At 38.9% G+C, this 24,559-nt stretch overlaps 1 protein-coding gene across 1 annotated transcript; it reads right to left on the reverse strand.

Annotated features, from left to right (window-relative positions):
- Positions 1 to 1,243: 1,243 nt before the first annotated feature.
- On the reverse strand, positions 1,244 to 24,559 carry SLC25A24 (solute carrier family 25 member 24). Its single transcript, XM_032696914.1, has 10 exons — positions 24,187 to 24,559; positions 13,386 to 13,512; positions 12,775 to 12,862; positions 12,190 to 12,301; positions 9,424 to 9,582; positions 8,958 to 9,110; positions 7,696 to 7,803; positions 5,917 to 6,084; positions 4,422 to 4,572; positions 1,244 to 3,739 (listed from the first exon to the last, which is right to left on the reverse strand). The coding sequence occupies exons 1-10, from the start codon at positions 24,370 to 24,372 to the stop codon at positions 3,561 to 3,563; spliced, it is 1,431 nt and encodes a 476-aa protein (XP_032552805.1). The 5' UTR covers positions 24,373 to 24,559; the 3' UTR covers positions 1,244 to 3,560.

Raw genomic sequence — 24,559 nt, forward strand, 5'->3', positions numbered from 1 at the left:
TGAAAAGAAAGTCACAAATACACCCTGCCACACTCTAACAAGTGCAGCTAGCTCAGAGGTGTGAAACAAGGCAGTAAAGAACAGAAGTCGTTCAACCTGGGCCTCTGAAGGCTAATCTGGGCATCACGCAGGCCCACGACCCAGTCTCACCCGGGTAGTGCAGCAGTTCTTTAGCAGAAGGGAAAGCTGGCAAAAGGGTTTCAGCACACAGAGTTCACTGTGGCCTTTCTGCTCCCAGGTGTGTGCCAGGCACACACACCTGGGCCTGGGCTGGGGCCACTGTGGAGAATGCAACTGCTGCAGGAGGCATATCCTGCCAGGAAGCCAACCACAGTCAAGAGGGAAAGGCACACAGTGGCAGCCCTATTTTAAATTCCATGCCTTTTCTGCAGCGTTTTCTAGTGTTAGTGCTACTGAATAGTCACACCCCACATTTATCTTGAAGTGAAAACAAATGAGCTTTTCCTTTCCCTTCTGGGCCCTTCTTGCAGAGAATTTCCAGTTAAAAAAAGCATTCTTGCCTCGAGTGGAACTGGATGTCGGATTGTTCATTTAGTCAGGAATCACATATTGCACATCTACCTCTTCCATTACTTAAAAGCAAACTTCCAAATCTGATGTTACAAGAACTGCATTTGCAGCAATCATGGACAAGAAAAGCCTCCCTAATTTGTTTACAATCATCTTTAACATCTGAAGGATTGGTGTGAAAAACTCATGAGTTTCAAAGCTGGCTGCCAGCATGCTTTTAGTAGCATAGCCATGCTACACATGCAGAATAAAGTAAGTCCATTACCTTGAAAAGATTTTATATTGATCCTATGACTAAAAGGTAAGATTAACAACAAAGTGAGATCAACACTAAGAATACAAGCAAGTACATTCGTCCCAGGTTATTACGAGTTCTGTCACGCAACAGACACAGAAGAAATCATGGTGTAATACTGTTCAATGAATGAGCAAAAATACCAAACATTGTGATCTCCCACTGAGCAATGAGACAGCTAGAGTTTTAAACAGGATGACAAATGACTAATCTCAAACTAGGTTTTCAAAAAACAACATTACAGCAAAGCATAGGGTAGTCTCAAACTTATTTTTAGATAAATTATTTTCATTTTTGACATTAAATATTATTCCCAAATCTTCGTTCGCGAAGCCTAGCCATGATTTGAATGCAAGAAAGAAGACAGATGATGATCTGTCTATCAGACCATGAAAAAAACCACATCAGCACACTCCAGCCAGATAAGGAAACAAAGATTTATTGGTAGTTTTATAAAGCTAAAAAGGTCATACATTTAAGAGACAAAGAATACACAATTGAACACAGTCATCATCAAGGCACATAATGAAAAAACAAATTTGAAACATCCCATCTTTTCAACATTTGAAAAGATCACCATAATTTTCAATACTCATAATGGCACTTGCACACTATAAACAAAATGGAGGAAGTCTAGAAGTAGAAACTGCTAAAGTCATCTTTACATCACACACACACAATACATTTGCTCATTGGTCACAGTCAAACAAAATGATCAGCAATTGATCTCACAAATCCCACAAAGATACAACAATATTGGCAAAACCAAGAAACACTCAGATTAGAAAGGCATTATACATATGAACGATTTGGATTTTTTGGTTTTTGTTTTTTTGTTTTTTGTTTTTTTAAAAAGTGCAAAGTCCAAGGTTTCCCTAAAGGGAAGGCCAAAATACACAGCTAAAGCTGCCATTTTCTGAAATCTGATGAAAACAACATTTTATAATACAGGTTTTATGGAGTTGTTATATATCAGTTTATGGAATAAACAGCAGCCATGGAAGCACTGATCACAGATTTACGTGTGACTGCTGTTTGCAAAATATGGCCCAAATAGTATGTGGAACAAGGGAGGTTCAGGCAATTATTTATGCTTGCTTATTCGTTTGTTTAAAAAACCCTAAACAACCAAAGAAACCCACCCCCAAGAAAAAGAATTAAAAAAGAGACCCTTAATGACCTTAAAGGAACAAAGTTCTTCCTTCGGTAATCCAATTTCAGGAAGTGGTCTAAGAACAGTTGCTTTTAGAAGGTCAAGGTAAGTATAATCTTGAATTTACTAAGATTAAGACACCACACATTACAGAAAGCAGAAAAAGCCTAAGGAATGAGTTCAGTAATAATTGTTAATCTATTTCAGTGTTCAGGCCTGAAGGCAACTGAAATGTGTGCCCCTCAAAAAAATAAAAAAAGTCACTTTGGAAGTACTTGGAAATGCTTAACTTTCTGCATTGAGGAAGTGCTGCTTTGTTTTTTGACAAGGAGCTGTTTCTCAAGCACTAACAAGGTCTATATGTATGCTTTGCTTGCTACATGAACATCAATCTGATGGGCACCTGAGATCAGCACTGCCAGTTGGTCACCTGGACAAAACACTTCGGTATTTCGCTGTCTGAATTTCACACACACAGCCACTGTGTACGGAAGAGAGAGGGAAAGAGGATTTATCGTGCATGACAGACCTGTAAAACCATTACATAATAATGCAATCCTCTGTGGCTAAAAGCACATAGTGGACTGCAGCCCTCTGAATAAGGGAAAGAATGGAAAGTCCAAAATGAGAAGCATTTCTCTTCTCAAGGCAGCTATGAAGATCTCTGCTATTGCCTGTACTACAATCACCACCCAGCTTAATACCGGATCTGCCACCCTGTTTTTAAACAGCAACTTGCACTTGTATGGAATGGATATAATAACCAAAAGCTTTTTCTATTCCTGTGTATTATGCTCCAATAAAACATGCAGCTGTAACCCAAAGCTTGCCATGGTTAATGGTGCTCACATTTACAGGTGCAATGAAAAGCAGGTCCAGTGAAGCAAGTTATCAAAGTCGCTGACTGTATTACAAAAATACCGTGTAAATCCATTTGAGGTATCCTGATACCATGGAACAGCAGTTTGTCAGGCTCTTTAACTAACAGAAAAAAAAGGTCTGCCTGAAGATAAAAGGTGATAGACTACCTAGTTATGTGTAACTCCATCCTTGTCTGTATCCAAGATCCTATTTCTTATGAACTTAACATTCAGTCTTCAAAAATAATAAAAGTGCTTACTTCTAGGCATGCAAAATGTTGCCTGTGAATTGCCTGAGTATAGGCAGCATGACAGAACAAAAAGTCACTTTCATACTTTCATATATTCAGTATCAAGGCAGTATAAACTTCTCCTACCTTTGGTTTGATCCAAGACAAATACACATTTAGAAAAGAGAAATAAAAAAAAGAGAGAGCAAAATATGCATGATTTCCTAAAAATAAAAACATATTTTTGATTTAAAGACAGTTTCTTGATTTTTTTTTCAACTCAGTGACATTTTAAAGTGCAATATAGGTATCTGTTTAGAAATGGTGAACTAAAATTTAAGGAAGTTTCTTCCCACTTAAGGACATAAGTAGAAGTTGCAGCATCTCTTCACGAAGATCTGCCTCGAACTGTGAGAGCAGATTACTTGAGAAAACATTATTATTCTGGTGTTTCCAACAACATTAGAAGCATCTCACCTTTTTCCTTCATCTCATGCTATTCCCAAATTCTGCTTCATTTTTTCATATACAACATAGCTGATGCTGACAGCTGGAAGCACTTTCATAAAATTAGGGGCTATGCCCCTGTAAAGTCCTCGGAGTCCCTCTGTAGCAATAATTCTTTGAAAGAGACCAACCATGCTTAGCTGTGGAGCTCCTTCCACTGAGGCTAGAACAAAAATATAGCGTGTTATACAACAGTTTGAGTAATATTAAACTTCTCAAGCAAATATCAAATACCTAGGTGTGAGCCTGCTATTCACCCCTAGGGCCACTGAAAAGAAATCTTTTTATTCCCAGCCATTTGGGAGATATTCCTGTGTCTAAATCCCACTGAAAAGCACTATCCATCTATATTCCTTTAGAAATCTAGGCTCCCATCCTTAAGTGCACAAACCTATCAAATAAAACTCTCAGCTATGAAGCTGTCTTTATGCAATGTCCTCCAGAGCAAACCTTGTTGTCTGCCTTCACAGGGCAACGCAAGCCTTGCCATTTAACATCTAAAATTTAGGGAACATTCTAAATTTTAGGAAAGTGCTCCCAGACTGTGACAGGGGCTCTATGTCTGGTAGTCTTGTATGGAACGTGGCTCTCAGAATATACAGAGCACCAGTGTCCAAAATGTTACTTTTGAATCAAGTATGAAGAACAACAGTGTTGGGGCTAAGAGGGAGGAGAGACCAACATTAACAAGACTTTTGCAGATAAATCCTTGGTTTTTCCAAGTTTGTTTTGGGTTTTTTTGTTGTTTGTTTGTTTGTTTATTCCTATGTCTCTGCTACAGTTATTCCAAATGATACAATTTTGATGTGACCACACAGATATATTTTCAGTACAAGACAACTCACCTTGAGCCTGCATGCGTGTTCTGATAAGAGCCAGAGGGTAACTGGCTAACTGCCCACATGTGCTGGAAGCAGTTCCACATCCCAACAATACAAAAACACCTGGGTTGGCAGAGCTTGATGCATAGTGTTCTAGCCATGTACTCTTTAAGAGCTGCCAAGGTATAAAATTAAATAGTAACACAAGATATCTGCATTCAAAAAAGTAAATAAATACTTCTTTATTCATAACGGACCTTAAGGGCTCAATCCTGAAAAGCACCAATCTCACTACACCAGTCCTACACACTCACACTGACTTTTAAAGTCCACACCTTAGGACACAGGCAAGGACTTAAAGCAGACTACAGTAGTTAGTACCTAGAAGAGAAATCCTTAAAAGATCCAGCAGCAGGAACAGTGGTCACATTCTAGACCCGGAATACTTTGAGGAGAGAAGGAGGGAAACCCAACTCAGCACCCCACGGGGTGCCACAAAAGCTTGCTCAGCTGTGCACATCACCCCATGCAGAAAAAAGGATGCAAATTGGAAAAAAGAATTTCATGCAGTTTTGAAAACATTTGTTCAAGCAATTCTGCTGATTACTAATGCAGTGTCAAAAAAAAAGATTTGTCTAGGCTAGGAAAAAAATTAGTCTATGTATCTGAGTTATTTAACCCACTTTGAAGCAACACATAGCATCTAAGGTAGATTAAATATTTTCAACATTGCTGGTCAGTGTAATTCGTGTCAGTTCCTCTTGAAAGATAGAGGTGTTTCAAATTCCTCAGAACAACTATATCAGCCACAAAGAATTTTGGTGACATGCACAGACACACAAGAAGTTCAGGTTAATATAATCCATTTATAAATCAAAGAAAATGGCAAAAAAATATATTAACTATCATAAATGCAGGGTAGGTACCATAATATGAATATCTTATCAGGTTTTTATGGCCCATATTTACTATAGAATGGTATGTTCCAGTCTAACAGGGTTAGTTTAGTATGCAAGCACAGTGTACTGCCAACTCTATATAATCCTGTCTAAGAACATTTCCTGTTTGGTACTGTTGCATGTAAGAGCCCATCTGCACAGGCACTCTTGCAGGAGGGGCAAACAGTAATATTGAAGTCTAGTAACATTAGAGGAAAGTCTCATTTGTTTATTTCCAGTCAAAGGCAACTGTAATAATACAAGCATATTACAAATCTAACTAATGAAACAGACATTGTAAAGAATATTTACGCTTTTTGTAAAGTAACTGGTGACAGCTACATGCATCCAGTGATCTAAACTCACAGAATCACAGAATATGCTGAGTTGGAAGAGACCATCAAGGATCACTGAGTCCAACTCCTGGTTCTGTACAGGACCATCCCCAAGAGTCACACCATGTGCCTGAGGGTATTGTCCAAACACCTCTTGAACTCTGTCAGTCTTGGTGCTGTGACCACTTCCCTGGCAAAACCGTTCCAGTGCCCAACCACCCTGTGGGTGAAGAACCTTGAACTCACCTCATAAACAGCAAGGTCAATGCCAGCATAAGGAATTATACCCAGAATATTAGGAATATAGCCTTTGTAGAAAGCCTTTAGACCTTCTCTTTTTAAAATCTTCTTAGCACAGTCAAACATCCCAGAATATTGCCCTGTTTTACCCACAGCCAATCTGGTCTTTAAAACCTAAAAGGGAAAAAAGAGTAGCCTTAATTAATTAGCTATTTTATAATCTATTTTATATACACAGTATATCTCTGTTTTTTCAGTTCTCTGGAACTGCTTTACATTTTGGTGCTACAAGCCTCCTTTGTGATGATTTCTGGCAAGTATTTGTTAGCAGCAGGCTTCTTCAGGTCTATCCTTAGTGCAGAGCACAACACAAAACCATATACTAGCTTACAAATTCTTAAGACTTTTTGATTAAAACAGCAATATTTTTTATCAGCTTGAAGGCAACAGTGTGGGCAATATTCAATGAAGCATCAGCTAAGGAACGAGTGAGAGCATTAACATACCAACAGATCCCACTTCTGCTCTGGGAACACCAAAGCATATGAAGAAAATAATTTTTTGGAAAGCATGACGCTTAGAGAGGTAGTTAAGGAATATAAAGATTCTGTCTCACTAATGAAACCCAGCACTTGATTAATAATGCAAGTAAGTCTGTACAGCACCTTAGGACGAAGAAATTAATAACAGGATCCAAAAGAAACCACTGAAGACATTTCCTGCACAAAAATTTGGCCTACTTTAAAGCCTCCTAAGACTGCAGCTTCCTCAGGAGTTTCCTGGCACTTGGCTTTTCTCTATTACTTAGAAATATCCTAATAAACACTTCTAGGACAGTACTATGTCTTTTAGGGAGACCAGAACATGTTATTGTAGAATAGTTCATCTGTCTCCATTGATCAGTGTAATCCAGACAATCTGCGTAACATTTCAGTTATTCCCTAATTTAACCCATCCCTGTACTCAGGTTAGCTGAGATTCAGCCTCTGTAACAGCAAGGATGCTCTTTAAAGAGATCATTATCACTTCAACAGTGAAAGCAGATATTTTCTATTCCTATTGACACCCTGTTTAAGGGTACATTTTGCATTACTACCAAACCTTGATGTTGGTATTCGTTTAGTCCCAGACCCAACATATATTCCAACATGTATTTACACAACTGAAAAACTTTCTGAGGAAGCAGCAGTAAAGGAAGTACACCCTTCTGTGAAATGCTGAGAAATAGTTACACTAAAGTATTAATATATTAACACTTTTCACATTGCAACATGTAGTGCCACCGACAAATGTGTCCTACAGAGGAAAGAGCAGCCAGTCCAGCCAGACCCAGCTGTAGCTGTTACATCCTCCTTCCATGCTGCATTCCTTATCAGATGCAGATTCCCATCATAATGCAACACAACTTCAGTTCTGCTACAGACAACACCACTCTGTGCTTACATATGGTGGGAAAAGGATTTATGCCCAATTTAGAAAATGCTTAAATGCGTACTGAATTTTAACTGTGTTCTTGGGTAATTTTTTTTCCTGAACTAGGTTTAATTTAAATATTGTTTTAAACAATATTATACAGCCAAATACAGGGAAAAATTACAAGAACCAATTAGAACACAGTATATTCTAAAATGCCTAGCACTGAAACTCTGAAAGGAAGTCCAAAGTGAAAATAAATTAGGATATAAGACTAGAAAGGAATCCTTACAATATTTGCAAGAGCAAAATGGGGTTTACTTTGGAAATGAAGCAAATATTTGGCTACTCTTTGGTATCTCTGTTACTTACCTCCATGGGATAAATAGAAGTTTGTGCTGTTGCTCCAGCCAAAGAACCAGATATAAATCTTTCAACAGTGCCCAGCTTTCCATCATCCTTAGTGAGTATCTTCTTATACTGTATAGTTAAAATACATAAAATAAACATCACATGCTTTTTAGGAGTGGCAAGAGTTACTGTGAAAGGCAAGAGTACAGTACAAAATGTCTTTTCAAGCTGTACTTAGTTTTTTGTGTATTTACAGTTACATTTACTAACCCAACAAATTCAGAACTATTCTCACTGCAGCTCTGTGATTCTCCAGAATACAATAAACACTCCAGCCTACAAGAATCCTTTACATTAAACACCTCAGTCATTGCCCAGTATTGCCGAGTATTCCACAGTCAACTCAAGGGTACCCTCACTATGGACCCCAGAAAACAAACTGGAACTGAACTCCTTGCATTCTTTGGTTGGAAAACTGGATCTGCAAGGATCAACTGGCAATTTGACAGAGGCACTTGGAGAGCTCTACATACTGTGTCCTGCCAGGCAGAGACACCATCATGCAAGAATGCATCGTCAGCTCCCGAAAGGCTGAATAAGAGTAAAGAATAATGTGCCCAAGATTACTCTATGGTACCTAAATCTGCACTTCAGTCTAGCAATATCCCCAAGTTTATTTGATTTTTGTTACTTTTATTTCCTAGTTGTACAGAAATGCGCAGTACCTTCATTCAGACTTACTTGAGGCACTAGCAAGCCCCACAGAGGAAAAATAAAGCTCATTTAAATACACCAGAATGGGAGTTCATTTTCCAAAGGAGGATTAGGCCTTAACATGATGCTTAAAGCTGATTCAGAGGTAAATATAACTCTGAAATCCAGGATGAGGGCATCATAGCACTGTGATATTTGACTTTAAATGAATCCTGTGTAGGTTCAGCTCGCATAATGTGCTAAGTTTTTGGTTGTTGTCACTTTGAAGGAACAATCTAGGTATTAATGCAGGGCTCATACAAAGCCATGCAGATTGGAAGACAGTTTAAAATGTATGACAGATTTAGTTTATGTACACTACTTATAATACAATAGCAAAATCTGCCTAATACTAAGTATTCTATTAATGGAATAGACTATTTTAAATCTGAAAGTCACCCTAAATTACTGTGACAAAATCCCCAACCATGACAAGAACTCCTATATAATACAACAGTGCAAATAATGAACAGTGAGAGTGATGTAGTATTTTATTTACCATTGTTTTCACTCCTGATTTATCATCCTACCTGTTCATAAGCCCAGAACTTAATAGCTGTTTCAGGAGCTATTTTCACAACATTTACACCATTTCCCCTCCAAAGGGATCGGACACCACCTTCTTTTAACATTTGCTTGAAACCACTGGCTATATTCATTTTGTTTGATTTTGAACCATGAACCTAAAAAAAAAAAATAAATTAAAAAAATCAAAGTCAAAGTAAAGAACACTGCTCTGATTAGCTTATAAAACTCATCAGTATTAAACTGATTAAATATATCAACTAGTAAAGCCACATCCACTACTGAAAAAGATCTTATTTTAGTGGCACAAGTACTGTAATATTTTGCTTACATTTTTGTCCACATGACTATGGAAAAGACAATTTTCATGAACACAAAACATGGAAATTGTCAAAACATAACTAGACCTCCAGAACGTAGATACTGAACTGATGCACTGGAAACCAAAAATTTCTCGGACATCGCACCCACCTGCATCATCACTTTAAGGCGATCTAACGGTGCTGTACCTGTCCGGGAGACAGCACCAGCCACTCCTCCTGCCAACAGCTGCTTCCACCACTGTCCAGTCTTTTTCTCTTCCTCTGTGAACTCATCTGGAACAGTCAAACTATCTCCTATATCCAACACCTTTTAGAATCCAAAGCAAAAGATGCACAAATAACTGTCTCGTTCCATCACCTCGGTTTTATCAACAGTTCTAATTCAAATTAGCATATCACCTAAGAATTTGTAAATAGGATGCTAGTTAACAAAATTAAAAAATAGCTCTAATTTACATTCTATAATTAACTTGCTATGCATTGCTATTCAATGAAAAGCAATTTTTAGTGACTTCTACATAGATATTGAGCAATAACACCACAGACCCACCATTTCAAAGACAGCACCATCATCATTAAAAATTATGACAAAGTTCCGTCTTGAGTATGGCCCAAGCAAAGACATTCTGTCATGATCAGCAGTCCTTTACAGTCAGCACTAAAGCTCAAACGCTTATATGTTGCAGCTAACCTTTCACCAGACAGCCTTCTGGGATTAGTTTGGTAATCTCCTAAGGATGCTAACAAGAGATTTCTCTCTCACGGTAATTTATTCACACATATGTGGAATGTCTCCTTCCCCCTACTCTCCCCAACATTTTCAAGTAGCATTTTTACAGCTGATACAGCAAAATATTCTATTTCTGGTAATTGCTGTGTATTACCTTAAAAAATTAGAAGTTTGACTAATGTTTATACATTATCTTATAATTAGCTATACTGAAAAACACATTTAATAATTTTTCTCAGCTATAAAAGTCTGAAATTTCATTAAGAGGTGCACATTTGTATTACTATTCAATTTGATCAAAGAGCAACATTACTGCAGGCTTTAGTGATAAAGCTGTCCAAGACATAAGACTGTGAAATCTCACATATCACTTAAACATAGTCCTTGTTCTTAAGTGTAACTTGCAACCATGATATATGAGGAAAAAAACACACGTAGATAATGCAAACATGATATTACACATAAATTAAACTTATAAAAGGAGCAAGAATATTTTAATAACTGGTAAGTACTGTCCAGAAAGCATGTTAACAGATAAACCTTTTAAATTATTGTTGACTTTAACTGTAGACACTATATCCCTATTTTACGCTGTATTCTCTATCTGTTAGTAGACAGACTACTGTCTTGGTCATGTGGAACAAAAATTGCAGAATGCAGACTATAAATATTGCCACTGGATAAACAGGATAAGCACCAACTATTCTGGATACTGAACACAGAAGAGATCAATTGGAAAATCCTTTCATCTTTCTGACATTCACGGTTTCCACGTAAGGTGTCATCAGTTGCTCAACTACATGGAAACATCAAAAGATCAGTCAGAACTCTCAAAATATAAATTCAATGTTCTTAGAGATATTATGCACATCTACCAGGGTTTAAACCTTGTGTCTAACTGAGACCTAAATGCAACTAAGAAAAAAAAAGATAAATTTGAGGGCCTTTACAACAGACAGGCCACAGCTACCAACTCATAAGTCTATGCCAATGCAGTTATCTGCCTGGAAGAGCTTGACAGCATTAAAATTTTACAATAAAAACAGAATTGAAAGAGCTGTCAACGCCAGCCAGGCTGGGAGGTCTCACATCTGCTCTTATCTGAAACAGCAGCTGTGTTGCTGTGTAGCTGGATTTTGCTTGCTGTGATAACTGGGTCATCAGCTGACTGCAACACTAAGAACACTAAGAGGCTCCCAGAGTTGTTTCTTGGCGGTAACTAATGACATTCCATAAAAAAAAAGAAAAATATAGATCTTATGTTTAATAATAGTAAAAAGTGGCATTTTATTAAAGCAAAGAATTTTTTACACAAAGTAAGCTGGGACCAGGGCTATTTGATCTCACAGCAGTGCTTCAAGTGCTTTCCTGAGCAAACAGGGAGCTAACTCTCTTTTGGCAAGCATTCCTGAATTGAGATTGTACAGTGCGAAACATTCAAAGCTCTCAGATCTCACAAACTGTTTTTTATTATGGAAATGCTGACTTATCCCTGGAGATACAAATGGTCTCACTATATTCAAAGCAATATATCTTTACCTAACTTTATTTAGTCCAACAATATACAGGAAGGATATTTAGCAAACAGGACTACTATTGGTTTACTTACTTATTGTTCTTAAAAGTCAGTCACTGAGGTGACAAGAGCTCCATTCAATAATAACTTTAAAAATTTATTTGCAGAGTGGATATCTTATTGCTGTATATTCTGTCATTTTTAAATTCTATAGCACAAAAGAGTGCGAGAACATGTGCACAGAAAATCATCACTAAAGACACTAGTGATTTTATGATATTACTACATAAATGCAAATACTAATTTCAGCATAAGAAACAGTCTATATAATGTCTATATAATTTGTTTCAACAAATCAAAAGCACAGAACATAAAAATATACTGTAACGTGTGGAGAAGAAAAATATTTAATATTGTGGTTATTATTTTTCTGTGGAATATCTCCAAAGGAGGAAAAGGATTCCATCCTCAGAATTACTGATAATTATTTGCAAAGTTTAGACCAAGTGCTTTGTAGAGAAGAAGCTCACATGACACTATCAAACAATTCTAAACATAGATATGCTTGAAATACAATAAGTGTGAAGCTGTTATACTCAATATTGCAAAGTAACACAGCAGAGATGAACCTGTAAGCTGTACTAAGTTAAAAGAAAAGTTGAACTTACAGTGGAATGTTTCCAATATCGAATTATTTCCTCAATGTCTGTAGCTGGATTAAACATAAAATGATCTCTCCACTCATTCCAATCTACTGTCATTGTCCCATCAGCATCAATACTGAAAAGAAATTGAACAGAACTATATAAGGAAACAGTAGCAAGGATGGGGTTTTGTTGTGTTTTCTTGCCTTCCCCCTGCCCTTTTTTTTTCTGTCCATCACATCAGTGACAACTAACAGTCAGTTCCACGTGGCAACTTCAAGGCTGAATCTGCCATGGCCTTTCAATACTATGCTTTTCCTATCCAAGTGCTGGCATATTCCCTTTAAAAACACAATATAACACTTCATTACATCAACATTTACAGGGAAATGAGTAACATTCTCCTCCAGAACCAGATGCTCCAATAGTGACCACTTATTATTACCCAAGAGTAGACGGAATACATGAGAATTCCCATAAAGGCACCACTGAAGGTACCAACACTTTTCAAAGTTATAATCCCATTTATTCTGTTCTCTGAGTTATAAAAATATAATACTTTACAATACAAAGAAGCTTAAAATACTAAAAGAAATAATAATTCCTGACCTTTGCAAGATCTTTTCTGCCTGTTTTTCTGAAATGTTTATACCGAGTATCTTGAGGGACTGGACAACTTCTGATGCTTCAATTTTTCCTTGAAACATTAAAAGAAAGATGATACATATTTAAAACATGGATCTTACTACAGTTAGCACCTTGGAGCTCACTAGGTTCTATTGTAACACCTGCATAATAGCAAAGGTAATTTAAAATCAATTTAAATACAGATGATGTATTTTGATTGCCTACTACAAGGACTGAGCAAAGCCAAGTACATTAAAATCATGCAACCAAATTGGATGCAAACATTCAGTTAGAAACTGTTTTATCTTTACTATGTAGAAATAGTTAGAAATTTCCTTATAGTTTCTCCGTCTGGGAAAAAAAGAGCCCCAGTTCAATGGACCCGGAAAATAACAGAAAGAAAGGAAGACTACACTAACTTATTATTACAATCTGTAGTAAACTATAATTATGATCCTATTAAGAAAAAGAAGTAAAGGTTCCATATTCACAATTTTTTTTTTCCTTTTCAGACAAAGAATATAAGTTGAATTGCTTTTAACGTACAGTTTCTTCAAACGATATTTGAACAAATAAAATAAATAAAGGCATACCATCATTGTTTTTGTCCAGGCTCTTAAACGCCAGTTTCATCTTCTTCTCATGTTCTTTAAGGTACTGCATAAATTCTTCGAAATCCAGCTGTCCATCCTGGTTAATATCTCCAGCTTTAAAAATTTTCTGTTGAGAGAAAATTCAACAGTTGACTTTTCTAAATTACAGCAGGTCACAAAGCACTATTTGGTTTCAGAATTTAATGTACTCATATTTTCATAAAGAGAGAAAACACTCAGCAGTAAATATATATTTGAGAAAGCATTATTGATTATTTACATAACTTTCCTATGTAGAAATTTTAAGGGTTCTTACCAGCACTGGCAAGTTATACCTACAGGTATCAAATAATTTGTGGAGAAAGAAGTGGGGGATGGGACAAAAATCACAAAAGAGACAAGTTTAAGCCTGTGAGTTTCCTATACATGCAATTTGTCAATATGTCAGTCAAATTAAACAAACATAATCTTGACTATCCTCTTAATCCAGTGGTCTGTTAATTATAAATTATAAAGATAAAAATACAAACAATATTTAACAATTTAACTGCTGACCAAAAAAAAAAAAATACAAAGATCTTGCCCAACTAGAACTTCCATCCCTCAATGTTTGAGACCAGGGCTTTCTGCTTCCAACTGCCCTGACTACAATCTTAAACAAACTTGTACCAAGTACAGACACATTTATCTTCCTTTTTTGCACGTGCTTCCTACTGCCCTGCAGTTAGTAGGAACGTTAGTAGAAACGTTTACTAACTGCCCTGCAGTTAGTAGAAACGTTTACATGTAAAAATCAACTGAGTTCAATACATGGCACACAATAGCCAGGAAACAAATGTGAAACAGAGCTCAGGCTTCCAAGTCCCTTCTATCTGGCTGACTGCCATGCACAACTCGAGTTTCGGAGGGAAGTAACTCTCAACAAGATTTGCACGGCTGTTCTAATCTGCAAAATCTGCTTTTAATCATTCTGTTTACTCCACTTTAATTAGCAGAAGTCCTCAAAAGACCAAAGTCCAACAAGTTCTAGCCTACAGAAACTAAACACAAAGGAAGCTGAAAACTGGTGTATTGGTTGAAGGTGTCTGAAAAAAAATTTAAGGCATCTGAGTGCATTTATGTGGCCTCATTCATCTTCCCTATCCCTCCATTAAAAAGTAATGTACTTTAACATTTCATCTCAAAAAATCAAAATTGGTGAGATTATCAAAGATTTCTCAACAAAATGGAGGAAAATTATGTGGTACACCACAGTGAAACAAGCAAATTATTTACTTCCCATAATACAGCAAATTGCACCAAAAAAATCAACTCAAGATACCACATATTTAGACAAAGGGGTTTGGTATCAGCTTTGAAAAATAGTGTTCTTAGTATAGTCATCAGTCCAGCTTGATTGTAATTTCTATTAATAACCTGTCAACAAAGATATAGTCATCAATTCAGTTTCATGCCCTTGTCAATATAGTTGGAGCTATTCAGAATTTCCCATTACAAAAAAAATTAACTTACATTTATGGAAGTTTATGGATACGCTCCTGACCATGACCTTCTAACAAGAAATTAAGAAAGGCTAACAGATTAATCATTCAAAAAACTCCAAAGAAATTAAAAACTAACCAAAACCCATCATTAAAAATTACTCTAGCCCCAAAAGAGTCCCCCTCCTCAAAGACACTGCAATCTCAACCCATCTTTTGCTCCATGCATGGCACCTCAGGCCACAGGGTCCGAGTGTCCTGCTTGGTTCCCACACACTACTGAGGTGATTTACATGGTACTTGTACACACTTGGATTGAGTTCTAGTCAACACAAACTCTTACTGTTCCCCACTGCTATCCAAACCACACAAACCAAAATGCAGAACAAGGAAAGTGTTGTTCTGCCTCACAGATATGACAAAACTTGAACTATATTATAAATTACAAAACCTCCACTGCTGAGGATGATGTGAGCCAAAGAAAACGGAAATTCCTAGGAAGTTCAGAGAGCTGGCAACTTCTCTGTGTGAAGGGGGGCACCTTTCAGTTCATCTGCCAAAGAAGCAGATTTCATATTGCAACAACCAGAAAAGGGTAAGCACAAACATACTCTCCATTCCCTACTTTTGTTTTGGCAGTTATTTTCCAGACTTCAAGCCAGTGTCAGCCCCTCTCAGTGCAGCAGAACAGAAGTGACAGGGAACAAAAACGTGTGGTTTCCTCAGCAGGCACACGGATTTTTCTCTCAGTACAGATCTAAAAGTTCATACAAATAAAAGCCTCTTGGTGTTTATGAAATGAACTAATTATGTGGGTGTTAAAGTTTCAGATTAAAATCAGTAATTCGCGGGTTTGTGGAACAAACGGGAACACTGGAAGAAGCTTGTCTTCCACTTGTCGGGCAGAAACTTCGTCCTGGGGAGTTATATACTCCATGGGCATAGCCAGCAGGAAGACACATACTTGATTCTGTGGGGAGCCTGGCACACTAAGTCCTAGGTACAAACTGCCCATTCACAGCATCAAATAATTTAGGCTGGAAGGAACCTCTGGAGGCCACTGAGCACAACTCCAGTTCAAAGCATGTCTAATATAATTAGATCTGATTAGATCAGGTTGCATAGGAACACATCCAATTGAGTCTTGAACATCTCCAAGGATGGAGATTCTACAGCCTCCACATGTAAACTGTTCCATCATTCAGTCACCTCCTCTTCAGTTCAGCAATGAATCCAACTTTGCTGTTCTGCATTTAATATACTACCAGATTTTGTATAATTACAGCCACTTGTCACTCTGCCACTGCCTGGTTCACCAACTTCTCTGATGGAGGAGAACTGGATGCATTTAAAATAGGTATGCTTACAACAATAGAGCAGGAACCAAACTAGATGCCAATACTCACTTGGAAGTCCTGGGAAACAATGTTCAGCATGCCTGCCTCATAAAACCTGCCATTTCTTGTTACAGACTTACTGAGGGATCACCTCACCTTTACAAAGGCCCAGAATCAAGAGGAAAACGTTTATTTTTCAAGGCATACTATTTCTTTTCTCATTGTCTAAAAACTGTAACCCCAAGCAATAAGGATAATTCACTAGATAAAATGAAATGGTGACCACGTAAAGAATTGCTAATTACTAGATATAGGAAGACAGTTTAGGTGATGACATGAGCCAGCAATGTGCACTTGCAGCCCAGAAAGCCAATCACATTCTGGGCTGCATCGAAAGAAGAGTGACCGACAGCTCAAGGGAGGTGATTCCGTCCCTCTACTCTGCCCTTGTGAGACCCCTGGAGTGCTGTGTCCAGCTCTGGGATCCTCAGCACAGCAAAGACATAGACCTGTTGGAACAGGTCCAGAGGAGGCCACAAAGATGATCAGAGAGCTGGAGCATTTCTCCTATGAGGTGCCTATGAGGAAAGGCTGGAGTTTTTCAGATTGAGGAAGAGAAGGCTCCAGGGAGACCTTACTGCAGCCTTTCAGTACTTAAAGGGGCTTAAAAGAAAGGTAGGAACAAACTTTTTAGCAGGGCCTGTAGCAATAGGAAAGGGGTAATGGCTTTAAACCAAATGAGTGTTGATTTTGATTACTTATAAGAAATAAGTTTTTTACAATGAGGATGGTAAAACACGGGAGGAGGTTGCCCAGAAAGGTGGTAGATGCTCCACCTCTAGAAACATTCAAGGTCAGGCTGGATGGGGCTCAGAGCAATCTGATCTAGTTGAAGATGTCCCTGTTTATTGCAGGGGGATTGGACTACATGGCCCTTTAAAAGTCACTTCCAATCCAAACAGTGCTATGATTCTATCATTTTTCTTTTTAATGCTACGGGCCTTCAAACATACTGACTAAAATGCTCCTATGCTGACCTATTTGGTCATGACACTGTCGCCTTTTTCTCCCCCACCCCTTTTTTTTTTAATAATTCTGCTACTTTTATTCTTTTTCTGCTGCATATTTTCTTAATACAGCTGCTTTCAAAGTCCTGCACAACCAGGCAACACCAACGTGAAAGGCCACAAGTAGAGTGAAATACCGAAGATATTTTTAAAAAATTTTCTCCATAATATAAATCATGTTGCAGTGTTGAATTCCTACTCCTCCAGAAGACCTCTGTATTTGGTGTGGAAATGTAAGTCAGCAGGTCTGATGAAAAAAAAAAAATAGGAGTTACGGACAGGTTTTATATACACATCAAAAAATCCTGACCCTCTGTAAGTGTCCTGATGAATTATTAGATTACTCTGTGCCAAAGTTGTGAACTTCAACACATTCGTGGCTACAATGTAAAGACAAAGAATGCAAGACACTAGAAATCTTAATGCTTTTATGTAGACTTTTAACTTCAGAGTTTCATTTTTTACACTATTTAGTATCACTATTTAAGTATTGTGCATAAGCCTTCACATTCTGTTTACAAACCTCAACTGCGTGTGAAAGGTGGGGCTGCTGAGTGCAAATGATTACCAATCATCTATTCATCAGCTTGTTATGTCAGCTAATTAATATAATGTAAAGAATATTTAAAAGGAAGTGATTCAACAAGAAGTTACTGGCTTCCTATCATGCTATCTACAAGACATAAGCAAAAAACAGCATTTCAAGATACGTAATTGATGCAAGTAGCAATTAGTTGTTCTGCAAGCTGCAACAGGAGTTCCAAAGGGCACAATTACAAATACTGCACACAAAGAACTCCAACACCACAGTAAGAATATCATCATGTCTTTAGCCATTCACAAGTTTCACATTTGCTTTTAAAACCAGAGGTACTATACATAAAACCAATCATGATATTCCCTCCTCCTCCTCTTTTCCCTTTTTTCAATTCTTTCCCTATTCACCTCTATTTTTTTTTTAGCACCAGCCATTCACATAGCTCTGCATTCTACAATTTTAAGTTATTTAACTATAATATTATCAGAAAACAAACTCAGTTACAGCTGAAGTATAGACAGCTCTCCTCTCTTAACTGGACACATACCCAACAATAGTCCTTTTCCTATTTATATTTGCCAAGACTACACAAATTTATGCAGACTATGATGACCCAAAAATCAGTAGTAAAGATTATTAAAGTCAGTCTTGTCAAACTACATCAGTTGGGAGATAAATCCAGCATAAAGGAAAAGGGCCTGAGGATGTTTTCACTCAGCATTATACCCCAGTGAGTCCACATAACACACTAACAAACTAGACTGACACTCCACCACCAGAAATCCAACACAACACTGTATTTTGAGCAAAACAGTAATTTGAAGTGCCTCCAAAGGCCTCCCAATTTGTCCAAATTCTGCATACATATTTACTCACTTGCCCCCCAAAGCATACCAGCAACATGTAAACCCAAGCAGGCCCTTTAAACCTGCCACAGACAGACATAAAGAGCCCCCCACTCTAGTACAGCAGACTTGCACCCTTGACAGTAGCAGCCTTTGCTATCAGCTGCAGAGCTTCCCTTTCCTGTTCTCTGTCCTAATTACCACTCTTCCTGCTACAGGACAGCACTGGCAGAGGTCTTCTCACTGGTCCATTTCAGGTAACAGAATGTCTAGAAAACAGGACTAAAAAGGACAAGATGCAAGTCATGAGTATGCTCTCCCCACATGCTTTGCAGAAGCTGCTCCCTCAGGACCTGGATAAACTCTCTCAACTCATAGCTATGAATTAAATTTCAAGAATCTGAAACAGCATACGTGGAAGATGCAAACTATCTCTTGAATTTTCATTCAGCATTCCTTGCCAGTTACACTGGTATTTTTGACTTTGAACATACTTGGTAGACAGACTTTTCCAATTAATAAGACTACTCTGCTAAAAAGGCATCCCCACCTTAGTCATCTCAAAAGATTTATCAGTTTACCTTGTTTGTTTTTCTGGGACACAATGGTGTCTCAAGACAAGGGTTTAGCAAAGCACTTCAGCATATGGTTGAGATGTCTCAGAGGTGAGGCTTCCCATATTTGGCAGTTCTTGGCATTCTTGCACTTTGCAGCAGCAGAAGGAAGAATGAATCACTCACTGTAGTCTGTCACTTTTCAGAAAAACCTATCAAGTTAGTATGCAAAAACAGTTCATTTTATCTCGTTGGATGTTTAAGTTGCTAAAACAAACTTAAGATTCATCTTGCTCTTTCATACGGAGACTTGGAGACTATAGTACATATCAGTTAAAAGCTTCTGAAGCTGTACACATGGAAATGAAACAATGACTGTATTATATATATATATATATATATATATATAAAAATAATGAAACAATGAAATAATGTTTGCTTACAATTGAATATTACTGAAGATATTTAAGGTATTTCACAATTAAGTCCCCATAACCAGACATAATCATCACAACTATTATGACCTGAAAAGGGAAGTTTTCTACAATCACATGACATGACTGTAGAATCACGTTTTGGTAAAAACTGAAGATACCAGACTACTCTAATTCTATAGCACCAGTTTTTTAGCCGACTATTAAGGTGAGAGAAAGCTTCAATTCACATAAAGAACGACACACAGACAAGGAAATGCTGAAGCTTCTAAGACTGTGAATCTTCATATCACATATGGTAATATCTAAGAGTAGATACAGTGTGATAGAAGATGCCCAGGTATCTTCTTTGAAGTTGCCAAAGTAATCAGTGTTTTTTCTAATTTTCTAGCCAAGCTACAAAATAACAAAGACACTTCAGTTAACTTGGTCTCCTAGCCTTCTAATTTTGCCATGTATGGGAAGTTACCAAAATGAGGAAAAGAGCAAACATCTTAATAAAGTAGTGCAGAATTATTCAAGGACATATTTAGCTCAGTCACTAAACAAGTGTGTGCTTTCTGGACTAAAAACTGCTAAGATAAGTTCAAGCTCTGAAGCACTATCCAGCTGTAGTTTTTAGAGGCCAGAGAAAAGCACAGAAGGAAACAATACACACCTGGCCCTGTTCTCACCCATCCCCTTCTGCTGAGACACAGCAGTGGAACACAGCACAGGGGCCTGCCTCACTTCACAGAATTCTGAATTTCCTATAGTTTAAATGCAGAAACATATTTCAAGTGTTTGAGTATTTTTAGACTTGATTGGGCTAAAATTTTCATAAGCACAGTTGATTGCTCTAAACAGACCATATTCTGATTGTTGAGAAATTAGTCTCATTAGGCCCTGTCTCCACCACACAGAGGTGTCTCATCACACTGTTCTTTATCTAAGGGAGCCTTAATGTAGCCAAAGACTTATGTCAAAATGCTACAGAGTCAGTGCAAATAAGATCATTATACTGTTTCCAGAATGTAGTTATTCATTTCAGTAACATCTGCCTACTCCTAGCTCCAGGACTCAATGTATAAATAGTACCTGAATTTGAATGCTTGGCTGTTCCAAACTGAAGCTTGAAATACAGGGTTCACCTCCTACAGATTTACTGTAAGGACTGATTGCAACAGAAGGAAAGGATGAACAAAAATAGTACTTGATATAACTACTCACACCATTTATGGTACTCTCGCCTACGAGACACAGCATTCTGAAGACATAGGATGAGATCATATGAGATCTGATCCCAGCATCTATTTTGTGTCTCTACTAATCAAAGCCACCGTATAATAGCTGTTAATATTGCTTCTAAAGCAACATCTGATACTGTCACCACACTGAATTCCTTTTTCGTAGGTGTTCACATATTACATCAGGAATCTTTTGCAACGTTTTGCAAAGTTAACCATTCCTGGCAGGTAATATACTACAATATAAACCAGGTGTCATCCTGGCAGCTTCCAAGCAGCACACATTCCAGATTTTCCAATGGTTTACTTTTATCTGTCAGACACTGACAGAAGGCAGGTCAAGTAGAACATAAAGTCAGGAGCTTCTGTCATGTCATGCTATGATGTCTTGCTATGGGGAAAAAATGATTCTTCCTTAGAGGGACATGCAACCTACCTCCAAGGCTTACCATATGTTCTTGTATCTACAATGTTACTTCACCTAAAAGAGTTGTCTCATCATTAACAAAACTGTCAAGACAATTGAGGAAGGTTGAAAGAAAATACTGGTAGTCTATTACTCAAATGGATAGTGGGCTTGTATCCTATAAAACATGCATATTCCTTCTAGAGAGGAATTACACTGAAAGACAAAAGAGCAAAGTAGTACCAGTAGCACAAACAATAATTTCTACAGTGAAGATGACAACTTGGGATCAACCAACTGACTTGGCAGTGAAACCCAGTAATGCTTACATGGTCCCTTTAACAGTGCCTCCCAGAAGAATGATGACCAACACTTCCAGGTACATGGATTTCAATTTCACCCCATGAGTTGGAAGCCAGTCCTGCAAGAGATTTTTGGAAACCTAACACAGGCCAGCATCTAGAACGTAATGACAGCACAAGGCTTAAGACTGACCCAGCCATGACGTACTGAAGCCTATTCTGCTCTAGGATATCCCACAGTCTGCCCACGCCATGTTGCCACTATGCTGGCAGGGCTGAGCAGTTCAGTAGCTGACACTTTCCCATGTTGTGTCATACTTCCATGTCTCAATTCCTTACTCATTAGTTATTAGTAATTATAAGGCTACTTCTGCCTCTCCAAACACAAATCCGATGATTCAATATCTAACTTCTTTAATAAAATACCTTTTTACCAAGTAGCAAAAAGACTGAATTCAACATCACTTTAAAGCTTGAAGTGAAGTGGGAGAAGGCAGTTTTGAGTTGCAAGAAAGTACAGGAAGCAGATTAGCAGGCAGTAGAAGGCAGGAAAGATGCTGGAGGCTAGTCTTACTGAGGCTCTCTTATTACAATAAGTCTAGTTATTAACAGTTACATATAACTAGTCTAGTTTCTAGTTCAAATTGTGCCCACCACTGAGTTTAAAACAATGAGCATACAGAAGTTCCAGTGCACTCCAACAATTCTTCCACCCCTCCCAAATGCACGACTCATGGCTTGCTTTGTTTACTCTCTATTTCTTAAACTGAGGCAGCCCTTCCTGCTTTGTTACATTCAGGTATGTCTAGATCATCTCTATCTATTTCATGGGTTTCACTTTCAGTTTATCCTGAAGCAACTGAGAATAACTTAACAGTTATTCAGATGTGCACTATTAATGAAGACCACTGATCTTGAGAAGGAACTTGGAACTTCAATTCTAAGTTGCTCAAAATTTCAGCAGCACACCACTTGTGACTCAGGGCTTTCACTGAATTATGCTGGAAGACCACCTTTGTTAAACACCAGAAAATTAGCTGGTCATCTGTTTTCCCATTGTTCAATGTAAGTAAAAACCCCCAACTGTTATAGTCAAACTGGTGCAACAGGTTTACAACAATGTGTGTATAATCTGTGACTGAAATTCATAACTGTCATGCTCTTAATACTGACAACTTTTGCGGATAACCAAAGAGGCCAAACTGTCCCTCCTTTATATACCAACACCTAAGAACACAAAACGTGCCTGTTGTAAAGATGATTTTGACCAGGAGCAATATTGAAGCGAAAGTGTGCTCTCATTTATACTCTCATATAAACACCATTCAACTCAAGAGGATTCTTGGATACTTTTCCCTTAAGGACAGGAGACAGAAAACTAAATACCTTAAAGTGGTAAAATAAAGACCAAATAATGAGACCATAGGGGAAAAATTGGCAGAGTATCCCACAATTAGCATAAGGTCACTGAATTATTGACCCCTCAACACTAGAGTCAAAATTTAAGTTCCTTTTCCTGCAGCTCTTTCAGAAAGTGTGCAACAGCTACTACAAGCACGGCAGTGGAATGCCCTCGAACCATTCTTTATACTGAAACAAACAGAATTGCTACAGCAACAGCTCCCCCACAGATCTCACCTGTGTCTATTCAGCCTAACTGAACCCATGTATGCCTTGTCAGTGCAGACTTGCCTTACCACACAAACATGTACACCTTCAGAATTGCACATTAAATGACTTTATATGCTGATCCCTGGGGACTACTGAAAGTAATTAGGAAAGAGAAGGTTCTCTTCCAGGTAACAGATTGGATCTGCTAGTATAAGTCAGCATCGCACTGGAATGCTTGATGACTTAAGTTTTACTGATTCTGAGGTCAAAATATTGATATAAAGGACAAAGCAATGTAACAGTTGAACTGATCGCTGCAGAAGCCGCACCACGAAGAAGTGCACTGTCTCTTTCGTGGTTTGATGGCCACTCCTACAAGTGTGCATTTTTTAATACAAGGGCCTCGGTATCTGATGTAGTCCATACCAAGAATCATTTCCATGTCTATGTGTCTAAGGAGAGCTAGTTTAAATAGCTAGTTCTGAAATCGCAACCTACGGTTATACAGATTTACTTACGTGCTGCCCAAACAAACCTTAATTTACTCTGATCTAGATAATGCATGGGTGGAGTGATAGATAAAAACTGTAAATTACTATCATTTATCGTGCTGGAAGAGGAATGTGCTATCAAGTACCACCCAGCAAGGAGTCAGAGGATGTCAAAAGTCCACACATGATGAGTAAACCCACTCGGCAGTGGAAGCGCCGACAGCCGTACGCGCTCGGGACCCTTCGCCTACAACCCGGGGCGTGCCTGTACAACACGGCCCGCGGCGCTGGAACGGCGTTCCGGGGAAGGAAAAAGGCAGGCCCGAGGCCGCGTCCATCCAGGAGCGGCCCCGAGCCCCCGCATGCGGCGGCAGCAGCGGCAGCCCCGGCCCGGCCGCGCCCGTCCCTCGGGCTGGGCAGGGGGGGCGGCCGGGCCGGGGCTTCTCACCCTCCCCGCGGCCCCTGGAGCCGCGACAGAGCCCTCGGCAGCGGCTGCGGCCCGCGCTTACCTCCTCAGCCTCCTTCCCCAGCGGGATGCCCATGGCCCGGAGGCCCGTCTGGAGCTCGGCGATGTCCACCCTCCCGTCCTCGTTGAGGTCCAGTTTCCTGAAGAGGTTGGCGTACCGGGAGTCGCCATCCCTGTTCCCGTCGCAGGCGGCCGCCGGCAGAACGAAGCCTTGCAGGAGCTGGAACATGTCGGGGCCGTGAGGCGCGGACAGACGGACGGACACGAACACTCCGCTCCCGCGGGCTGGGCGCGGAAGAGACACCACCCGCGCTGCTGCTCCCGCAGCTGCCCGGGGAGGGAGGGAAAGGCCGGCCGGGCCCGCCCGGGGGCGGGGGAGCGACAGAGGGAGGGAGCCCCGGCACTCCCCGCCCGCC

This window comes from Chiroxiphia lanceolata, chromosome 9 (genome assembly GCF_009829145.1).
Source record: "Chiroxiphia lanceolata isolate bChiLan1 chromosome 9, bChiLan1.pri, whole genome shotgun sequence".
NCBI classification, from domain to species: domain Eukaryota; kingdom Metazoa; phylum Chordata; class Aves; order Passeriformes; family Pipridae; genus Chiroxiphia; species Chiroxiphia lanceolata.

Bases quoted from the DNA above. Each gene is read 5' to 3' on its own strand.
- SLC25A24 (XM_032696914.1), bottom strand. From the start codon at position 24,372: ATGTTCCAGCTCCTGCAAGGCTTCGTTCTGCCGGCGGCCGCCTGCGAC. The intron at 9,583-12,189 runs GTAAGTTCAACT...GGATTCTAAAAG, and splicing joins GATATTGGAAACATTCCACT to GTGTTGGATATAGGAGATAG. The intron at 6,085-7,695 runs GTAAGTAACAGA...TTTCCCTTTTAG, and splicing joins CTTCTATTTATCCCATGGAG to GTTTTAAAGACCAGATTGGC.